We start from the raw sequence: 19,990 nt of genomic DNA on the forward strand, positions 1-19,990 counted from the left end.
GTCTGCAGCCTTTGACAAGGTCAACCACATCATTCTGCTCCATCACCTCTCCACTGTTGTCCAGCTGGGAGGGGCTGCTCTCTCCTGACTCAGGCTGTGGGTCAATCCCACTCCTTCACTCTAATTCTCCCAGATAATGCAGCTCACAACCAGAAATCATCTTTAATGACTTTATTAGTAATTTTCAATGTTTGGAAAGAATCATCTTTTCCAATTGTGTCCAGTGGTTAGTTCAGTCAGAGCTTCCTTCTTCCCAGGTCTGTTCCAACAAGCTGTGTTTATTTGAGTCACATTTGTACACACTCACTCACTCGGTAAGTGATCAGATCTCACTGAACTATGACACAAGCTGTGTCTATCTGAGTTATATTTACACAGACTCATTCACTCAGTAAGTGATCAGATCTCACTGAACTATGACACAAGCTGTGTCTATCTAAGTTACATTGATACAGATTCATTCACTCGGTAAGTGATCGGGTCTGACTGAGATACAATAACAACTTATATTTATATTGAGCTTTTAACATAATTAAACATCCCAAGGCGTTTCACAGGAGCATAAGGCCATATTAGGTCAGATGACCAAAGCTTGGTCAAAGAGCTCGGTTATAAGGAGTGTCTTAGAGGAGGAAAGTGAAGTAGAAAGGTGGAGAGGTTTACGGAGGAAATTCCAAAGCTTAGGGTCCAGGCAGCTGAAGGCGCAGCCACCAATGGTGGAGAGATTAAAATCGGGGATGAAGGACATCAGATAATGGTGCTCTATGTATGTGGGCCTTATAGCCCAGGCCTCAAGGCCTAAATCTGAACTTTGCAATATCGTTTGACCGTCCTTAGTCTCAAAGAAAAGCAATTCCCTGTATGAACAGCTTGTAAGATCTTTGTTTATTGATACCATAAGAAGTTAGGACCAGTTGAATCCTCCTGTGTACTCGATGGGGATTGACTTTAACAGATTTAAAATCCTCTGGATTTCAGTGTTACAACAGCAACATTTTAATAAAAAGAAAACATATATATAAATCCTGGAAAACTAAAAGAACAAAAATGGGGAATTACACAGCAGCTCAATCATTTCAAAGTGATAAATGAATGGTCACTGTTTCAGGGGGACTCCTTCAGAATGAACACTTCCCACCAGCAGCACCAACCCCCACTCCCCCTCCCCCTCCCTGTTCACTGAACATTCCTTCATCCACCCAATGGCTCCCAGCCCAGACTGACATTCAGCACGAACCCAGTGAGAGGGTGAGCTGGCCCTCGGGATGTCAGAATGAACAGGAGCTGGAAGTGGTTCCAATCAATACATTGTCTGTGTCATTATTTAAAAAGGGAATTAATATTTTGTCAAACGCCCCTGTGCACCCCCTTGGTGAATTACAATTTCCAGCCCAGACCCTTCCTATTGCTTCTACATGGTGCATCCTGTGTGGTTTCAGCAGAGGGAGAGACAGGCTGCTCACATCCCTGCTCTCACTGCCGAGAGGCTTGTGGTCTCCGTCTTCTGGGTGTCAGAGCCCCTCAGGGTCCCGGCAAACACTGGTCCACCTGTATCTGTGCAGGGGCAGATTCGGCTGGTGGGAGACGGGACAGCGTGTCGGGAGATGGGGGCAGCATGTTGTGTACTGCCTGGGGGTTCGGGAGTAATGGGTGAGAACTGGGAACACTTTGATCGGTGTTCCCACTTCCGTGTCTCCTCTGTCTATCATCCCTCTCCTGGACCAGAGTCACATCATTCCTCCCACTTTGCTGCAGACCAGTTTGGTGGAGATCAGTGACGTGTTGTAAGGTCACATATACAGTGTCCGTCATCCTGTTTAAGGCAGCAGACATCTCCTGCACGGCCGTGGTCATGACCTGCATGGACCCATTTCAGAGCTGTGCTTGAAGCTCCATGGAGGCAGCCACTCTCTCCATAACAGACAGTCTCCGGAACCTCCTCCAGCCCTACGATCCTTCAAGCTCCTGCGCCCCTCCAATTCTGACCCATTCCCCACACTCCCACCTACTTCACTCCACCATTGGTGGCTGTGCTTTCAGCTGCCGAGGCCCCGAGCTCTGGATTTCGCTCCCTAAACCTCTCACCTCCTTAAAATCTATCTGTTTGACCAAGTTTTTGATCACCTGATCATGCGGAGATGGTGACGTGGTGGTTAATTCACTGGACTAGTAATCCAGAGGCCCAAGCAAATGATCTGGGGTCCCAGGTTCAAATCCCACCACGGCAGATGGTGGAATAAATCTGGAATTGAAAAGCTAGTGACCATGAATCTATCATCGATTGTTGTCCTTTAGGGAAGGCGATCTACCTCCTTACCTGGTCTGGCCTACCTGTCATTTCTGACCCACAGCAATGTGGTTGACTCTTAACTGTCCTCTGAAATGCAAGCTACTATGTTCAAGGGCAATCAGGGATGCACAATAAATGCTGTCCCTGCCAGCGATACCCACATCATATGAAGGAATAATAAAAAATCTAAAGCATCTTGGGACATTGTTAAAGGTTCTATATAAATGCAACATGATGTTGTTATTACCCTTCATTGGTAAACTCCGGAATGTCACGCCAACATTTTCAATAATTACCAAATTTTCAGGCTGCCATTTCACTTTCAGGAACAAATCACAGTTTTACACCAATCCCCGATTTGACAGCACATTTCCAGCATTCACCGTTGTTCTTCCTGACTCTAAACCCAGTTGTAAAGGAGCCTCCTAAGCTTTGAACCATGGAACACACATTTCTTAAACGTCAGTATAACTCACATGTTCAGTCCTGGATGTGAGTAACAGCAGCAATAAGACTCGAACTCCTGCAGTCACTTGTGAATTTTCTGGTGTCTCACAAGGTCGGATAGCTGAATGAATGCCTTCTCACATTCAGAGCAGGTGAATGGCTTCTCCCCAGTGTGAACTTGCTGGTGTCTCAGCAGGTGGGATGACTGAGCAAAGCTGTTCCTACACACGGAGCAGGTGAACGGCCTCTCCCCAGTGTGAATTCGCTTGTGTACCAGAAGGTCGGATGGCTGGGCAAATCCCTTCCCACAAACACGGAGCAGGTGAACAGTCTCTCTCCAGTGTGAACTCGCTCATGTCTCAGAAGGCGGGATGGCTGAGTGAATCCCTTTCCACATGTGTAGCAGGTGAACAGCCTCTCTCCAGTGTGAACTTGCTGGTGTGTCAGATGGTGTGATGACCGAATGAATCTCTTTCCGCACTCAGAGCAGAGGAACGGCCTCTCCCCAGTGTGAACAAGCTGGTGTGCTACCAGATTCTTCTTGTTTTTAAAGCTCTTCTCACAGTGAGAACATTTAAAAGGTCTTTGATCACTGTGTACACGTTGGTGGTCAGTGAGGTGGGATGACTGAGTGAAGCTCTTCCCACGCACAGTGCAGGTGAATGGTCTCTCCTCAGTGTGACTGCGTCGATGAGTTTCCAGCTTTGGGTAATTTAATCCCTTCCCACAGTCCCCACATTCCCATAGTTTCTCCATGGTGCCAGAGTCCTTGTGTTTCTCCAGGTTGGACGATCAGTTGAAGATCAGTCCACACACAGAACATGTGAACAGTTTCTCCCCACTGTGAATGGGGTGATTTTTTTTCAGACTGTGACTGCCTAAAGATCTTCCCACAGTCAGTTCAGTGGAACACACTCACACGGATGTGTGTCTGTCTCGGTGCTTTTCCAGTCACACTGATGTTTGAAATCTTTTCCCACAAACAGAACAGACAAACATTTCTCTTTCCACATTCGAAAGCTGATGATATTCAGGTCCTGAAAAATTGAGCGAGTATCAGATGTTGACGTGATGTGTTTGGTTTGACTTTCCTGTCTGGAACTCCTCCCCTTCTAATACTCTGTAAAAGGAGTTGACAAAATTCATCTCTGTAAGTGCAGGACAGAAATTCAGAACAATCAATTCCAGTTTCTATGGAATATTTTTTCCTCTCTTGTTTCCCCCAAAGCTGTAAATCTCCATCCCACACACTCTCCTTCCTCCCTGTGCTCAAATCCAAACCCATTGCATCACCTCCATTAATTCCTTACTCCATTCCCAGTTTTCTCCCTCCCTCTACTCTGGTTGTGTTCAGTTCTTCAGCTCCTGTGGGCAGAATGAGGATAAAATCAATGAGTCAATGATTTGCTCTCCTGGTCACTGGGACCCTGAAGCTCTGTCCACTCTCTGTTCTTGCCCCACAAATTACCAGCTTCATTCAGCTGAAATTTACAGCCTTCCTTTGTATATTTGTGATATATCTCTCACTCCCTTTTCTTGCTTTAAATTCATTTCACAGCTGATTAGAAAGGGATGATTTGCAGGAGGGAAACTCAAACCAAACATCACATAAAAATGTGATCGAGTCCCTCGAGTCCTCAGGACCTGAATATCATCATGCTTTGAACATGGACCACGGGAGGGGATTCAGTAACAATCTGAGCTTGAAACCCATCAATGTAGTCACACAGGAGAGAGGCCATCCATCTGCTCTGTGTGGGAAAGGATTCACTCGGTCATCCAATCTCCGTACACACCAATGTGTGTGTACTGGGGAGAGGCCGTTGACCTGTTCTGTGTGTGGGAAGGGATTCACTCGGTCATCCCATCTGCTGACAAACCAGTGTGTGTGTACTGGGGAGAGGCCATTGACCTGCCCCATGTGCAGGAAGGGATTTAAACAATCAGCCAACCTGCTGCCAGCTAACCAGTGAGTTGATTCTACTGTTATTGCTGCTGTTAATCACATCCAGGGCTGAACCATGTTCATCCAGGACAGCTGGGGCTTCGTTCTGCTGATTTTACTCATCCTTACAGCCAGGCAGGTGTTTATATTCTGGCAGCTTCCCAGTGGCCAGAGAGGATTAAAAATTTGGGTCAGTGCCCCTGTGATCTCCCCATTGCCTCCCTCAGCAGTCTGGGACACAAATCATCCGGACCTGGAGATTTGTCCACTTATAAGCCTGCCAACATCTCCAATCCCTTGTCACTTCCTATATCTATTTGCTCAAGAACCTCACAGTCTCTCTCCCCAAGTTCGATACCTTCATCCTCATTCTCTTGGGTGAAGACGGATGTGAAAATCTTTTCACCTGAAATCTTTTCCCACAGACAAAACAGATAAACTTGTTTCTTTGCACATTCAAAGGTCGATGATATTCAGGTCCAGTTGAATTGACTTAACATTGATGCAATGCTTCCCGTTTGCTGTGTGTAAATCCTCCCCTTCTGATCCCCTGTAAAAGGAACATTCTCTCCTGCTGACAGAGACACGGATGACTGCGCATGCGCCCTGCTGCACATTGCCCCCTATAAAGATGGCGACGCCACATGCGCCCAGCAGCATCGCTGCCTCCGTTAAAGATGGCGGCGCCATATTGCCCCCGATAAAGATGGCGGCCCGAAAGCCCGGCCTGATGCCGGGAGAACAACTGCCGGGCCTCTTGGTGCAAATACGGGAACAGTAGTTTCTTACCTGGACTTCAAGGTCTGCGCCAGGTGTTTATGAAGTATCCCCGCCCATCTACCCACCCGCAAAGCGCTCCATTCCTCTCCTGCACTCGGCTGTTTCTCTCACCTGTTGCGAATGCGACACGACTTCCTGGCACCTCCGTCAAACTCCAGCACCCGCACTGCGCATGCTCGGGACACAGCCCGGTACTGCGCCTGCGCAGATGCACCTGCAGTGAGGACATATTTCACCTCTCTCCTAATTTTACTCAGTTCTGTTGAAGGGTCATGAGGACTCGAAACGTCAACTTTATTCTTCTCCGCCGATGCTGCCAGACCTGCTGAGTTTTTCCAGGTAATTCTGTTTTTGTTGTGAGGACAGGGCACAGTCTGTCCCGCAGAGAATGCTGGGTAATACCTCTGCCATCGGATCGCCCCCTTTGTGAGGAAAGCTCAGTTCCAGAGGGCCAAGATATAACATTAATAATCAAGTGATACACATTTGATGTTTGTGGCTATGGATCGAATTTGGTGCTCAAAACATTGCTAAAAGTAAAAAGAATACACCTGTTTTGCCAACATAAATCAGTTGTTCTGATAAATGGTCTGGTACGTTGAGCAGCACCAGAACCATTGCAAAACAGCAGATCATATGGCTCATTGTTTGCCGTGCCTTTGTTGACCTGCTGGTAATATAACCTGAATGATAATTGTGTATTTCATATATGTTTCATCACAACATTTAGTCAATTTCCTTGCAGCCGATTGTTTTGTCAGAAAATATACTCCAGCAACCTTAATAACCAGTTCCAAAGAAGAATCACATGGACTTGAAACTGTTATCAATAACGTATAATTTAAAGTTGAATATATATGTGTACACATATATATATATATACACAAATGGATTCAGTTTCATTTAGGTTGCTGCCAGCCTTGGTGTCTGGGAGTCTGAACGGTCAGGTCTTTTGGGTTTGTTTGTATATGTACATTTTGAATGAGGTGTTACAAGCCCTGAGGTGAAAGAGATGGGTCAAATGGGGTTAAAAGTTTTGAGAGTCAGGGCAAAAAATACAAAGTAAAGAAAAAAAACTTTCCTGTTGCCTTGCATCAGTGATCCAGGGACAGACACAAAGAAAGACAGGAGTTGGGAGGAAGATAGTTCTGTGCATGTCAGAGAGAAGGGACAGGAATTTTAAGTTCTCTGATAAGAAAACTTTTAAGGCCATTAGCACCAGTAGTTGACTGAATAGTCAGTTATAGAATTCAGAAAAAGTGATCAGTTTAGCTGAGGTGCTACTGGAAGACTTTAAGAGTTTAAGGTGTCTTGGGGAGAGATACAAGTTCAGTGAAAAACATTGAGTGAATGCTCAGGAATTTACCAGAAGAAAACAATTTACAACTGTGCCAGTCCCAAGCGAGAAGCCTTCCTGTCAAGCTATTGGTGACTTTTTACTGGTTTATGTGTCAGTAAAGATATTGCTGGAATAAAGGAATAGCGTAACTTTGAAGCATTTTCTTGTGTTTGTATTGAGATCTTTCCAACCTTTTTTTCTGGCGTGATATAGTTCATTTTTCTTGTTTAATAAATATTTTATCCTTTGTGTTAAAAGTTAATCAGCAGTCGTGTGAATTTGTTCAGCAACTTGCCTCCGCGGTTTCTGAAAAAGCTTTCACCCTGGGATCTGACTTGTCCAGTACTAACATCAGCTGGGATCATAACAAAACATAAACTGTTTCTCTCGCTCCACAGATGCTGCCAGACCTGCTGAGCTTTTCCAGCACTTTCCATCTTTATTTTTAATAACTAATGTTTCTTTTATTAAGGGGTTTCCTTACGAAGTGAACTTTGTCAACACTATATGAAAAATGGAGCGGTCTGAGATAATAGAGATAAGAAATAGATAAATAACAGATGGGCAGTACTGAAGGTGAGTAAGTCACCCTGTGCAGATGGGATTGCATTCCTGGTTGCTGAGGGAAGGAAGGGTAAATACTGAGGAGGCAATTAGTCACAAGTTTCCGAAACACCTTATATATCTGGGTGAAAATAGAGGACTGGAAGACTATAAATATTACACCTTTGCTCAAAAAGGGGAGATGGATAAACCTGGTAATTAATGCTGGTCAGTTTAACGCTGGTGATGGAGCTTTTAGAAACAAAAATCCAGGAAAACATTAACACCCACATTACCAAGTATAGACTGAAAAAGGAGAGCCAGCATGGATTTATTAAGGGCAAATCATTTTTAACTAACTGGACTGACTTTTTTTGTTTGTGGGTTAACATAGAGAGTGGGATGAGGAAAGTGCAGTAAATGTTGTGTATTGGGACTTTCAAAATGCAATTGGTAAAATTGGAGGTCATGGGATAAAGGCAGAAAAGGGCAGCAGCAGCAAGATACAAAATTGGATGAGGGTTACAAATGAGAGAGTTGTGGTGAATGGCTATTCTTCTTACTGGAGGGAGGTATAAAGTGGTTGTCTACAGGGTTCAGTACTGCTGCTTTTTATGTACATTAAGGCTTGTAATTGGGGGTACAGGGCACAATTTTGAAATTTTCAGCTGACAAAACTTGAAAGTGTAGATAAATCAGTGAAGAAAATAAGATTAGATTTTAATAGGACACAGACACAGCTGGGCGAATGGACAGACTCATGACGGATGACATTCAGTGCAGCTAGGTGTGAGGTGATACATTTTGACAGGAAGAATGAGAAGGCGCAATACATATCCACTTCAGGCGAGATAGGGAAGGAAGTAAAAGAGGAGGGGGTATGGAAATCAGGCAGAAGGACTTGATATACTTCAAGAAATTAGCATAGAAAGGGAGGAGGTTCTATGTGGTCTGGCAGGCTTAAAAGTAGATAAATCTTCAGGCCCGGATGAAAGGTATCCCAGGCTGATGAGTGAGGCAAGGGAGGAGATAGCAGGGGCTCTGGCAATAATTTTCAATACCTCTCTGGCCACAGGAGAGGTGCCAGAGGACTGGAGGACAGAAGGGAGGAAGGGATAAACCAGAAAACTACAGGCCAGTCAGTCTAACCTCAGTGGTGGGGAAACTAAAGGAACCAATTCTGAGGGACAGAATTAATCCACACTTGGAGAGGCAGGGATTAATCAAGGACAGTCAGCATGGTTTTGTTAAGGGGAGGTCATGTCTGACCAATTTGATTGAATTTTTTGAAGAGGTGACTAGGTGTGTAGATGAGGGTAATGTATTTGACGTAGTCAACTTGGACTTCAGCAAGGCGATTGAACAGGTCCCATATGGGAGACTGATAACAAAGGTAAGAGCCCACGGGATCCAAGGCAATTTGGCAAATTGGGTCCAGAATTGGCTAAGTGGCAGGAAGCAGAGGGTGATAGTCAAGGGGTGTTTTTGTGCCTGGATACCTGTGTCCAGTGGAGTTCCACAGGGATCGATGTTGGGTCCGTTGCTGCTTGTGGTATATATAAGTGATTTAGACTTGAATGTATGAGGGTTTATCAGTAAGTTCGAGGATGACACGAAAATTGGTGGGGTGGTAAATAGTGAGGAGGATAGCCTTAGATTACAGGAGGATATAGACGGACTGATCAGTGGCAAATGGAATTTAATCCGGATAAGTGTGAGATGATGCACTTGGGCAGGACAAACAAGGCACAGGAATACACGATGAAAGGTAGGACCCTGGGAAGTACCGAGGATCAGAGGGACCTTGGTGTGCATGTCCACCAGTCCCTTTAGGTAGCGGGACAGGTAGATAAGTTGGTTAAGAAGGCATATGGGATACTTGCCTTTATTAGCCAAGGCATAGAATATAATAGCAGGGAGGTTATGCTGGAACTGTATAAAACGCTGGTTAGGCCACAGCTAGAGTATTGCATGCAGTTCTGGAATCCACATTATAGGAAGGATGTGATTGCATTAGAGAGAGCGCAGAGGAGATTTACCAGGATGTTGCCTGGGCTGGAGAGTTTTAGTTATGAGGAGAGATTGGATAGACTGGGGTTATTTTCACAGCAGCAGAGGAGATTGAAGGGCGACATGATTGAGGTGTATAAAATTATGAGGGGCATAGTTAGGGTAGACAGGAAGGAACTTTTCCCCTTGGTGAAGGGATCAATAACCATGGGGCATAGATTTAAGGTAAGGGGCAGGAGGTTTGGAGGTAATGAGAGGAAGAATTTTTTCACCCAAAGGGTGATGGGAATCTGGAACTCACTGCCTGAAAGGGTAGTAAAGGCAGAAACCCTCTTAACATTTAAGAAGTGTTTGGATGTGCACTTGCAATGCCATGGCATACAAGGCTATGGGCCTAGTGCTGGAAAACGGGATGAGAATAGGTGCTTGTTTGACCGGCACTGACTCGATGGGCCAAAGGACCTTTTTCTGTGCTGTAGACCTCTATGACATAAGAAATAGGATAATTTTAAGGGGGTGTTTATGCAGAAATATTTGAAGAAGGCAGGACAGGTTAAGAAAGCAGGTAATAAAGCGTATGCGATTCTCGGCTTTATATATAGAGACATTGAGAAGAAAAGCCAGGAAATTATGCTGAACCGATGTAATTCACTAGTTCAGTACCAGCTGCAGTATTGTGTCCCATTCGGAGTCCCACACTTTAGGGAGGATGTGAAGGCTTTGGAGAGGGTATGAAAGAGACTTACTCGAATGATTGCAGATTGATGGATCACCACCGGTCTATGGAAGGTCTGGAGAAGCTGGTGATGTTCTCCTTGGAACAGAGATGTTTAAGAGGAGGTTTGAGAGGTGTCTCTTGGAAAAGATGAGCTTAGACAGTGCATTACGGGAGCTGGGAGAGAAACTGGAGAAAGATGAGAGTTCAGGGCTCAGACAAGGAGAAACTTTAGAGATAGTTTGGTTCAGTGGGGTGGTGGAAGGGAGGGTCATGGCAGGGTCAACCGATTGGGTAGTCTCGATCTTAGTGATAAAGAAGTTAATGAGCTCCTTGCACTTGTTGTTGGAGGTGAGGATGGAGGAGGCAGAGGGGAGGGACAGCACTTCAAAAGGAACTAACTTGTGTTAGACATATTAAAAAGATTTGCCACAATTTGTTTGACATAAAGCTAATTTATCCAGATATTTATCCAGAATATTAACACCCATAACTGGGCTGGAGTTTATTAATATCAGCAGAAAAAGGACTCTACTGAATATGGTTGTGTCCTGGATGTGATTAACAGCAAAATCCATCTCCTGAAGTCACTTGTGAACTTGCTGGTGTCTCATCAGGGTGAATGGCTGAGTGAATCCTTTCCCACACACAGTCGAGGTGAATGGCCTCTCCCCTGTGTGAACTTGCTGGTGTAACATGAGGTGGGATGGCCCCAGGTCTTTTATAGCACTTCCCACAGTCTGGGCATTTCAATTGTCTGTCCTCACTGTGAACTTGCTGATGTGTCAGCAGAGTGCTTGACTGAGTGAATCCCTTCCCACACACAATGCAGGTGAACGGCCTCTCCCCAGTGTGAGTGCGCTGGTGTTTAGTGAGTTGAGATGATTGTTTGAACCCAGTTCCACAGTGAGCGCACCTGAATGGTCTCTCATCAGTGTGAACACGTTGATGAATCATAAGTTCCCCAGAACTTTTATAGCACTTCCCGCAGTCTGGGCATTTAAAAGGTCTCTCCTCAGTGTGAACTTGCTGGTGTCTCAGCAGGGTGGATGACTGAGTGAATCTCTTCCCACACTCCATGCAAGTGAACGGCCTCTCCCCAGTGTGAGTTCGCTGGTGTTCAGTGAGGCCAGATGATCTCCTGAACCCAGCCCCACAGTGTGAGCACCTGAATGGTCTCTCATCTGTGTGAACACGTTGATGGTGCAACAGTTCTCCTGAACTTTTATAGCACTTCCCACAGTCCAGGCATTCAAAAGGTCTCTCGTCAGTATGAACACGTTGATGAGACATCAGTTCGCTGGAACTTTTATAGCACTTCCCACAGTCCAGGCATTTAAAAGGTCTCTCGTCAGTGTGAACACGTTGATGACGCATCAGTTCCCCAGAACTTTTATAACACTTTCCACAATCTGAGCATTTAAAAGGTCTCTCATCAGTGTGAACACGTTGATGGGACATCAGATCGCTGGAACCTTTATAGCACTTCCCACAGTCTGGGCATTTAAAAGGTCTCTCCTCAGTGTGAACCCGTTGGTGTCTCAGCAGGTGGGATGACTGAGTGAAGCTCTTCCCACATATAGAGCAGGTAAAAGGCCTCTCCCCAGTGTGGCTGCGTCGATGAGTTTCCAGCTCCGATGGGTGATTGAATCCCTTCCCACAGTCCCCACACTTACATGGCTTCTCCCCATTGTGACTGCGTTTGTGCTTCGACAGGCCAGATGATCGGCTGAAGCCTCGTCCACACACAGAACACGTGTACAATTTCTCTCCACTGAGAATGGTGCCCTTTCCTTCCATGTGCAAGAGTCTATGCTATTCAGGTTATGATAAATTGGACGGCTCCGTCAGATCCTAATGTGATATTTGGTTTGAGTTTCTTGACCACAATCCTCCCTTTCTAACCCCCTGTGAAATTGTGAAAGAGAGTTAATGTTTTAGGATATGCAGGTTGAATTACAGGGAAGAAAAATAGAGAATTACAGGGAAGAAAAATAGCATCATTTGATCATCATTACAAGCTCAGAAGCAGAAAAGAAATGATCCCTGGTGCAGGAAAAATAATTCATCAGCATGGGAAGATAAAGCTGGTAAATCAGCAGTGAATAGCCAGGGGGTGGCAGTCGAAACTTCATTCGGATAGATTTGGTGGAAATAACAGTAAAATATCAGGCATGGTTAAAATACACCCATTATTAGAGGCTGACGAAGTTAAACAGTGACAGAGAGGTGACTGGGGAGGGCAAAGGTGAAACAGAGCAAGATGGACATTGATTCAGATCCACGGTAAAGGAGCCACACTAGCCCCAGAGATATGGAACCACAGCACAGCACTAAAATCTCTAAATTGTAGATGAACGCTCAATAATACTCACTTCTGAAACGATTTCACTGTTTTCACATTTAAAATCTCTTGCTGGAGATGGCAGCTGGAACGATATCAGAAACACTGGAGTCAGATGAAATTCTAGTAGCTTTCAAATCTTCTAACCCCCTGTAGGAGATCTCAAATATCATAACCGTCAGTCAACGATATAAATTCAAAAGAGATGGAATGTTTTGAGTTTACAGCATGGAAGCCTGTGAAAAGAGTTGTCAAAAGACATCAGTCAGTTCAGCATAAAAACTCAAAGATAAAAGCAAAATACTGCGGATGCTGGAAATCTGAAACAAAAACAAAAATTGCTGGAAAAACTCAGCAGTTCTGAAAGCATCTGTGGAGAGAGAAACAGAGTTAACGTTTCGAGTCCAGATGACTCATCTTCAGAATGCTCTGTCAGACCTGCTGAGTTTTTCCAGCAATTTTTGTCTTTGTTTCAGCATCAAAACTCTCCTGGTCACTGCGACACTGAAGCTCCGCCCACTCTGTAGCGTCACCAGGATGGCCACGCATGCGCTCTGCTCCCCGCTGAACTAAGATGGCGATATTAACCTGGGCCGGTTTCCGGGAAAAAGCCCGAAGCTACAAAGGCGGGAGCTTTCGGTTCTTATTCGGGACTTGCGGCCTACACAAGGTCTTTCTGAAGCCTCCCCTTCCACTCCTACCCACCCATCTGCTCTGTTCCCTCCCTGCGCCCCAATCGCGCTCACCTGATTTCAAAACCATCTGCAGCACGACGCTGATCAATAACACTGCGCATGCTCCAGAGACAGGGCACTGCGCCTGCGCACTGGGCTCCTGCAGGGTGAATAGGGCACTTTCAGTTCCGCACGGAACGTTGGGTAAAAACAGCGACATCGAAACTTCAAACTGGGAATAGAAAATAATTGTTCTTCACTTGAGATACTGAACAAAAGGAGACAAAAATCCCAGTGAGTGGCTGCTCTGCCATGCTACATTTCCCGAAGTGATTTAAACCACTGCTGTCCTGTGGGAATACACTGAATTCTCAACATTGTTTCTCCACTCACTCCTCCCCCAAAGGGGCTGACTCTGGCTGGGTTCAATTCCATAGTCACTGGTTTTTCTCTGATAATTTATATTCACTGCTTTACAGAATGAAACAGCACAGATGGAAACCATTCGGCCCATCATGCCTGTGCTGGTTCTTTTGGAAGATCTATCCAATCAATTCCACAGCCCTACTGGCAGAGACAGAACAATGAATATCTGCTGTAGTAATGCAAGGATTAATTGAACATGTTTTCCTCTGTATATTTCTCAGACACACTCACCCCTGTGGAAAGATCGATTGCCCAGTGTATTAAGCAGATTAAGGGTTCACTGGTTAGTTAAGCACACAGAATACCTGGTCGATCTTAATTCAATAATTCTACACTCCCCACACACCACAGTGACATTATAAGTAAAGGGCCAAGTTAAGGGAGTATCCCCGGTGTGATAGAGTGGATGAATTGCGGAGTACAGTCGTAAAGCAGTATTAACAATCAAAAACCACAAAATTACCAATTGGTTGGTGTGTTTCAGTATGAAAGAATCCCAGATGATCCCAGATTATTGGAGAAAATTCTGAAGGAGAGAATCTATCTCCACTTGGAGAGGCAAGTTTTGATCAGGGATAATCAGCATGGCTTTGTCAGAGGGAGGTCATGCCTAACAAATTTGATTGAATTTTTTGAGGAGGTGACTAGGTGTGTGGATGAGGGTAGTGTAGTTGATGTAGTTTACATGGATTTCAGCAAAGCCTTTGACAAGGTCCCACATGGGAGACTTATAAAGAAGGCAAATGCACATGGGATACAGGGTAATTTGATAAGGTGGATTCAAAATTAGCTTATTTGTAGGAGACAGAGGGTGATGGCAGAAGGATGCTTTAGTGACTGGAAACCAGTGTCCAATGACGTACCACAGGGATCTTTGCTGGGTCCGCTGTTATTTGTCATTTATATAAACAACATAGATGACTATGTGGGAGGTAGGATTAATAAGTTTGCAGATGACACAAAGATTGGCTGGGTGGTTAACAGTGAGGTTGAGTGTCTTGGGCGACAGGAAGATAGAGACAAGATGGTCAAATGGGCAGATAAGTGGCAGATGGAATTTAACCCTGAATAGTGTGAGGTCATACACTTTGGAAGGAGTAATTTGACAAGGAAGTATTCAATGAACAGCATGACACTAGGAAGTTCTGAGGAACAAAGGGACATTGGCGTGTGTGTCCATAGATCTCTGAAGGCGGAGGGGCATGTTAGTGGGGCGATGAAAAAGGCATATGGGACACTTGCCTTTATCAATCGAGGCATAGATTACAAAAGTAGGGAGCTCATGTTGGAGTTGTATAGAAACTTGGTGAGGCCACAGCTGGAGTACTGTGTGCAGTTCTGGTCACCACATTATAGGAAGGATATGATTGCATTGGTGGGGGTGCAGAGGAGATTCACCAGGATGTTGCCTGGGATGAAATATTTAAGTTATGAAGAGAGGTTGGATAGACTTGGGTTGTTTTCATTGGAGCAGAGAAGACTGAGGGGTGACCTGATCGAGGTGTACAAGATTATGAAGGGCATGGACAGGGTGGATATGGAGCTGCTGTTCCCCTTAGTTGAAGGGTCAGTCACGAGGGGACACAAGTTCAAGGTGAGGTGCAGGAGGTTTAGGGGGGATGTGGGGAAAACCTTTTTACCCAGAGGGTGGTGACGGTCTGGAATGCACTGCCTGGGATGGTGGTGGAGGTGGGTTGCCTCACATCTTTTAAAAAGTACTTGGATGAGCACTTGGCATGTCATAACATTCAAGGCTATGGGGCAAGTGCTGGTAAATGGGATTAGGTAGGTAGGTCAGATGTTTCTCACGTGTCGGTGCAGACTCGATGGGTCGAAGGGCCTTTTCTGCACTGTGTGATTTTGTGACATGTGAAGTAAGAGGCCATGTCCACTGGACCTGTTAAAGCCACATTACTGTTAAACTCATTGGGGTTTATGTGGACTGTATCAGAATGGTGCTGTGTCTTTGTTTCTCCATGAGAGCTGTAACATCCTTTTGAAATACCCACCACAATATTTAGCCCAGAAATCTGAGGTAATTGTGATCACAACCCTTCAAACCGTTGCAGACAGAATCTCCAACTATTTTGAAAGATCTTTTGGTTGTAACTCCCTCAGGGAAAACCAACCACTCTGGCAAAACACAGCTTCTCTACAACAGAAAGGAAGCCACTCACCCTCCAATTCAAATGCCACAGGAGTTAGTGAAGAGGGTGATAGTAATAACCAAGCAGACTGATTCAGCAGGAAAGTTGCTCCAGAAGGGATTCCATGGGATCTACCCAAAACTCCATCATTGGCACCAGTATGACAGACTCCAGTTAAGGCTGATGTAAAAACTTGTCAGGACCATGACCTGATGTGACTCTGGTCAAGGAGGCTGTACACTATAGGAAAGTCTTCCCCTCATCCCTCGCAGCAAGTAATGATTTACCCATCCTATATCATAAGGTTTTCTACCACAAGGATGGCTCTAATTTGATTTGAATCACATCTCAATGCCTTAGAATTTTGTTCATGGATCAAATTAGGGGAGTGTTTCTCTGTTTCAAGTCCTCGATTTGTTACATAATTACTAATGGTGGCTGAGGATGCACCATGATGTCCACCACCACCCGAATCTGCATCTCATCTGTGTCCAAATTAAGCAAGCCTCTGCCAAATGAAAGGTGCCATTAGCATGTCCCATCTTAATGATGTCCCTGGGAAACATTGCAGATTGATTATAGAGTCCCACAACCCACAGTAAAAGGAGGTGACTGGTATATCCTGGTAGTTATAGATATGTTTACCTGGTGGATTGAAGCTTTCACTGTCTGTAAAATTGATGCAGTCACTACAGTTGAAATCTTGTGGGAACAGATCTTAATCAGATGGGGCTTTCTGAAAAGGATAGAGGGTGATAATGGTTCTCATTTCACTGCAGACATAATACAGCAGCTCTTTCATCTTGTGGGTATGGGACAACATTTCAACATCCCCTACCACCCAGAATCCAGTGGAATGGTCGAGAGCTTTAATCACTCTGTAGAAACAACACTAAAAAAGCTATCATGAAGGGAGCTGATGATCTGGTCAAGCCCAATGACTGGGTCACTGTCTTGCCTCTTGCCTGGCGTCTTAATGACCATTCACTCCACCCCTGTTCACTCCCCTGGTCACAGACCATTTCAGCACATGACAGGTCTGCAAATCCAGATTGTGAATTCCCCCCACCGGGGTCCCACTCCCACTACTACTCGACAGACTCACAAACAGTTTCTCCAGAACCTCCCTGTTAGAGGTAGTGGAGAAGATGTTGCTGCTCATCTCAAAACTCCAGGGAGAACCACCTCAGCCGTTACATTAACTGTTCAATGGGAGATAAATTCATGTTAAAAACATTGCTAAAATGGGGTGGGGCTGGGAAACCAATTGGGAAGGTCTACATGATGTTCTGAACAATTGGTAGAATCAAATCTTATATTCAGTAATTGGAAACAAGGAAAGGAAACACAATATCTATATTGCCAAGGAGATCAGTGTTAACAGTGCAAAATGAAAAATCAGATAACCAGCTATAGAATAAATGCTTTGTTTGCTTTTATCCAACAGGAACAAGATGTCATAAAAGCAAAATAGTGCAGATGCCGGAAATCTGAAACAAAAACAGAGCATGCTGGAAAAACTCAGCAGGTCTGACAGCATCTGTGGAGACACAAAAACAGAGTTAACATTTAGAGTCTGTATGACTCTTTCAGAGCTAAAGGGAAGTAGAAATGTGATTAAATTTATACTGTTTAAGGTGGGGGGTGGAGCAGATGAAGCTGAATAGAAGGACAAGATGTGGATGGTCATCATGCCCCTGGACTGTGTCCAGACTGAAGAGTTATTCCTGCCGTATGATCCTCCCCCAGATTGTGGTGCGTTGTGATTTCCTGAGGTTGTGAACAGCGTTATATCAATGCAAGTCTTTTTGCCAAGTTGCTGACAATGCGCACTCTCCTGATGTTGATGTCTGAAGATTTTGATTTTTTCCCCATATACCCAAACCCAGGTCATTTCTCTATACTGGGGAGAGCAATGGTCCCAACACTGACCCTGGGGGACACCAGTGTTTACATCCCTCCAGTCTGAAGAACATCCATTAACCATTGCTCTGTTTTTTGTCCTTTCCCAAATTCCTACCCATGCTGCCCCACTCCCTTTAATACCATGAGCTTTAACTTTATCAACAAGCCTCCTGTCCAGCACCTTATCAAACACCTTCTGACAATCCATCCACACATCTACTGGATTTCCTTGCTCACTGCACTGTGTTATTCCCTCAGATAATTCCTGCTGTCTGTCCTGAATGAATCCATCTCATTAACAAATGTTGAGATTCAGGGACAGACTCTCAAGTCCCTTTCCCTTATTCCTGCTGGTCTGAAGCTCACCTCAGACCCCAGGGCCAGGTTCATGGTGAAAGTGATGGTCCTGAGCTGCCTTTTGGAAAATAACCAGCAATCCAACTTGTCAGTTACAATATTTAATCGAACAAAATTGATCAAAGATTCTGATAAAATATTCTCCAAAGTTTTCTAACATGGCACTGAGATTGTTCGTGATGATTTCATCATGGTCACCATTACCTGGTGTAGCCCGGGTTTACTTTATACCCGTTCCTGCCCATCACTGTCCCTGAGGCACTTTACCCCCACCCAGAATCCCCATCCTATTGGAGAAAACTCAGTCACTGACCTGAGATTAGGTCTTTTAAAGGTGGCTCTAACAACCCAGCAGGCACCAAGAGGCAGAATCAACCCTATCTCATAAACACCAGAGCCCAAAATAAAACAGTGAACATTATCCCCACAGACCCAAATATAAAAGTGAACATTATCCCCCAGACCCGAATATAAAACAGTGAACATTATCCCCCAGACCCCAATATAAAACAGTGAACATTATCCCCCAGACCCGAATATAAAACAGTGAACATTATCCCCAGACCTGAATATAAAACAGTGAACATTATCCTCCAGACCCAAATATAAAAGTTAACATTATCCCCCAGACCCGAATATAAAACAGTGAACATTATCCCCAGACACGAATATAAACAGTGAACATTATCCCCCAGACCCGAATATTAAACAGTGAACATTATCCCGCAGACCTAAATATAAAACAGTAAACATTATCCCCCACCAGACCCGAATATAAAACAGTGAACATTGTACCCCAGATCTGGAAGCTGCCCTGAGACTGTGACATTCCAATATTCCAGATGTGCTCATTCCAGGAACCGGATTTAAGGAACCGATTATTGGAGACCAGGGACACCCCTCCTTCAAACTTGCCTCATGTGAGGAACTGCACCAATGAGGTTCAGGAATGATACAACCAGAGTCACATAACCACCAGGTGCATCATCGAGCAAAGCATCACAATGTTGAAGATGTGTCTCAGGTGTCTGGATAGGTCTGGAGGTGATCTTCAGTACTCGGCAGCCAGGGACTCCAGAATAATAGTGACACGCTGCACCCTCACAACATTGTACAACAGAGGAGGGGGAGGGATAGACTCGGCTAGTGGGAGATGAGGCAGCTTGTCAGGTACTGCCTCGGGGTGGTGGGTGAGGCTGGTTAAAGGGTCAGAAGTGAGAACGCTTTGAGTGGAGTTCCCACTTGCATGTCTCCTTTCTCCATCATCCCTCTCCTGGACCAGCGTCACATCATTTCTTCCACTGTGCTGCAGACCAGCTGGTATCATCCTGGTCAATCTTCTCTGCACCCTCCAGTGTCTCTGTATCCTTTTCATAATATGGTGATCAGAACTGTACGCTGTGTGGTCTCACCAAGGCTTGATACAGATTCAGCATAACTTCTGTATATTTCAATTCTATCCCTTTGAAATAAATCCTAATGCTTGGTTTGCTTTTTTATGGCCTTGTTAACCTGGGGCACAACTTTTATTGTTTGGTGTGTTTGTACTCTGAGTTCCCTTTGTTCCTCTACTCCACCCAGACTCACACCTTTTCCTACCAGGGATGTGAAGCTGACTGGTCTATAATTCCCTGGGCATTTTCTGTCTACCATTTTAAATATAGGAGTTACATTAGCTATTTTCCAGTCTTCATGCGCTACACCTTTTTAATGAATGATTAAATCTGTGTAGTGAGGCTTCTGCTATCTCTTCCCTAGATTTAAAAAAATCTGTGGTTGCAATCCATTCGGATCCGAGACTTTATTCTCTTTGAGTTTGATTTGTTTCTTTAATACAGCCCCTTTCTGGACTTTAAATTGACTTATCTCATGACTCATCTCATCATTCAATGTCACATCTCCCTGTTCTATCTCCCTGGTAAGTACTGAAACACAATAATTATTGAATATTTCTGTCATCTCTCTATCATTCCCTGTGGTATTTTCCTGCCTAATCCCTTAATGATCCTATTCCCATTCCAGCCTTCCAATTTACTGATGTTGTCAACATCCTTCCACCTACATAAGA

At 44.7% G+C, this 19,990-nt stretch overlaps 4 protein-coding genes across 4 annotated transcripts in view; 3 read left to right on the forward strand and 1 right to left on the reverse strand.

Annotated features, from left to right (window-relative positions):
• LOC144697392 (uncharacterized) overlaps window positions 1–19,990 on the forward strand; it is a 558,602-nt gene that overhangs the window by 366,005 nt on the left and 172,607 nt on the right. The gene's annotated exons all lie outside the window — the stretch shown is intronic.
• LOC144697427 (uncharacterized) overlaps window positions 1–19,990 on the reverse strand; it is an 87,418-nt gene that overhangs the window by 9,527 nt on the left and 57,901 nt on the right. Inside the window, exons 3-4 of the mRNA XM_078569403.1 lie at window positions 11,124–11,283; window positions 10,833–11,039 (exon numbers count right to left, since the gene is read on the reverse strand). Coding sequence (XP_078425529.1) covers window positions 10,833–11,039; window positions 11,124–11,283 — 367 coding nt within the window. The remainder of the gene's footprint in view (window positions 1–10,832; window positions 11,040–11,123; window positions 11,284–19,990) is intronic.
• LOC144697062 (uncharacterized) overlaps window positions 1–19,990 on the forward strand; it is a 464,933-nt gene that overhangs the window by 6,175 nt on the left and 438,768 nt on the right. The window lies entirely within an intron of this gene.
• LOC144697323 (uncharacterized) overlaps window positions 5,730–19,990 on the forward strand; it is a 90,979-nt gene continuing 76,718 nt past the window's right edge. Inside the window, exon 1 of the mRNA XM_078569303.1 lies at window positions 5,730–5,801. The gene's annotated coding sequence lies outside the window, so the exon portion shown is untranslated. The remainder of the gene's footprint in view (window positions 5,802–19,990) is intronic.

Source organism: Cetorhinus maximus, chromosome 23 (genome assembly GCF_964194155.1).
Source record: "Cetorhinus maximus chromosome 23, sCetMax3.hap1.1, whole genome shotgun sequence".
NCBI classification, from domain to species: domain Eukaryota; kingdom Metazoa; phylum Chordata; class Chondrichthyes; order Lamniformes; family Cetorhinidae; genus Cetorhinus; species Cetorhinus maximus.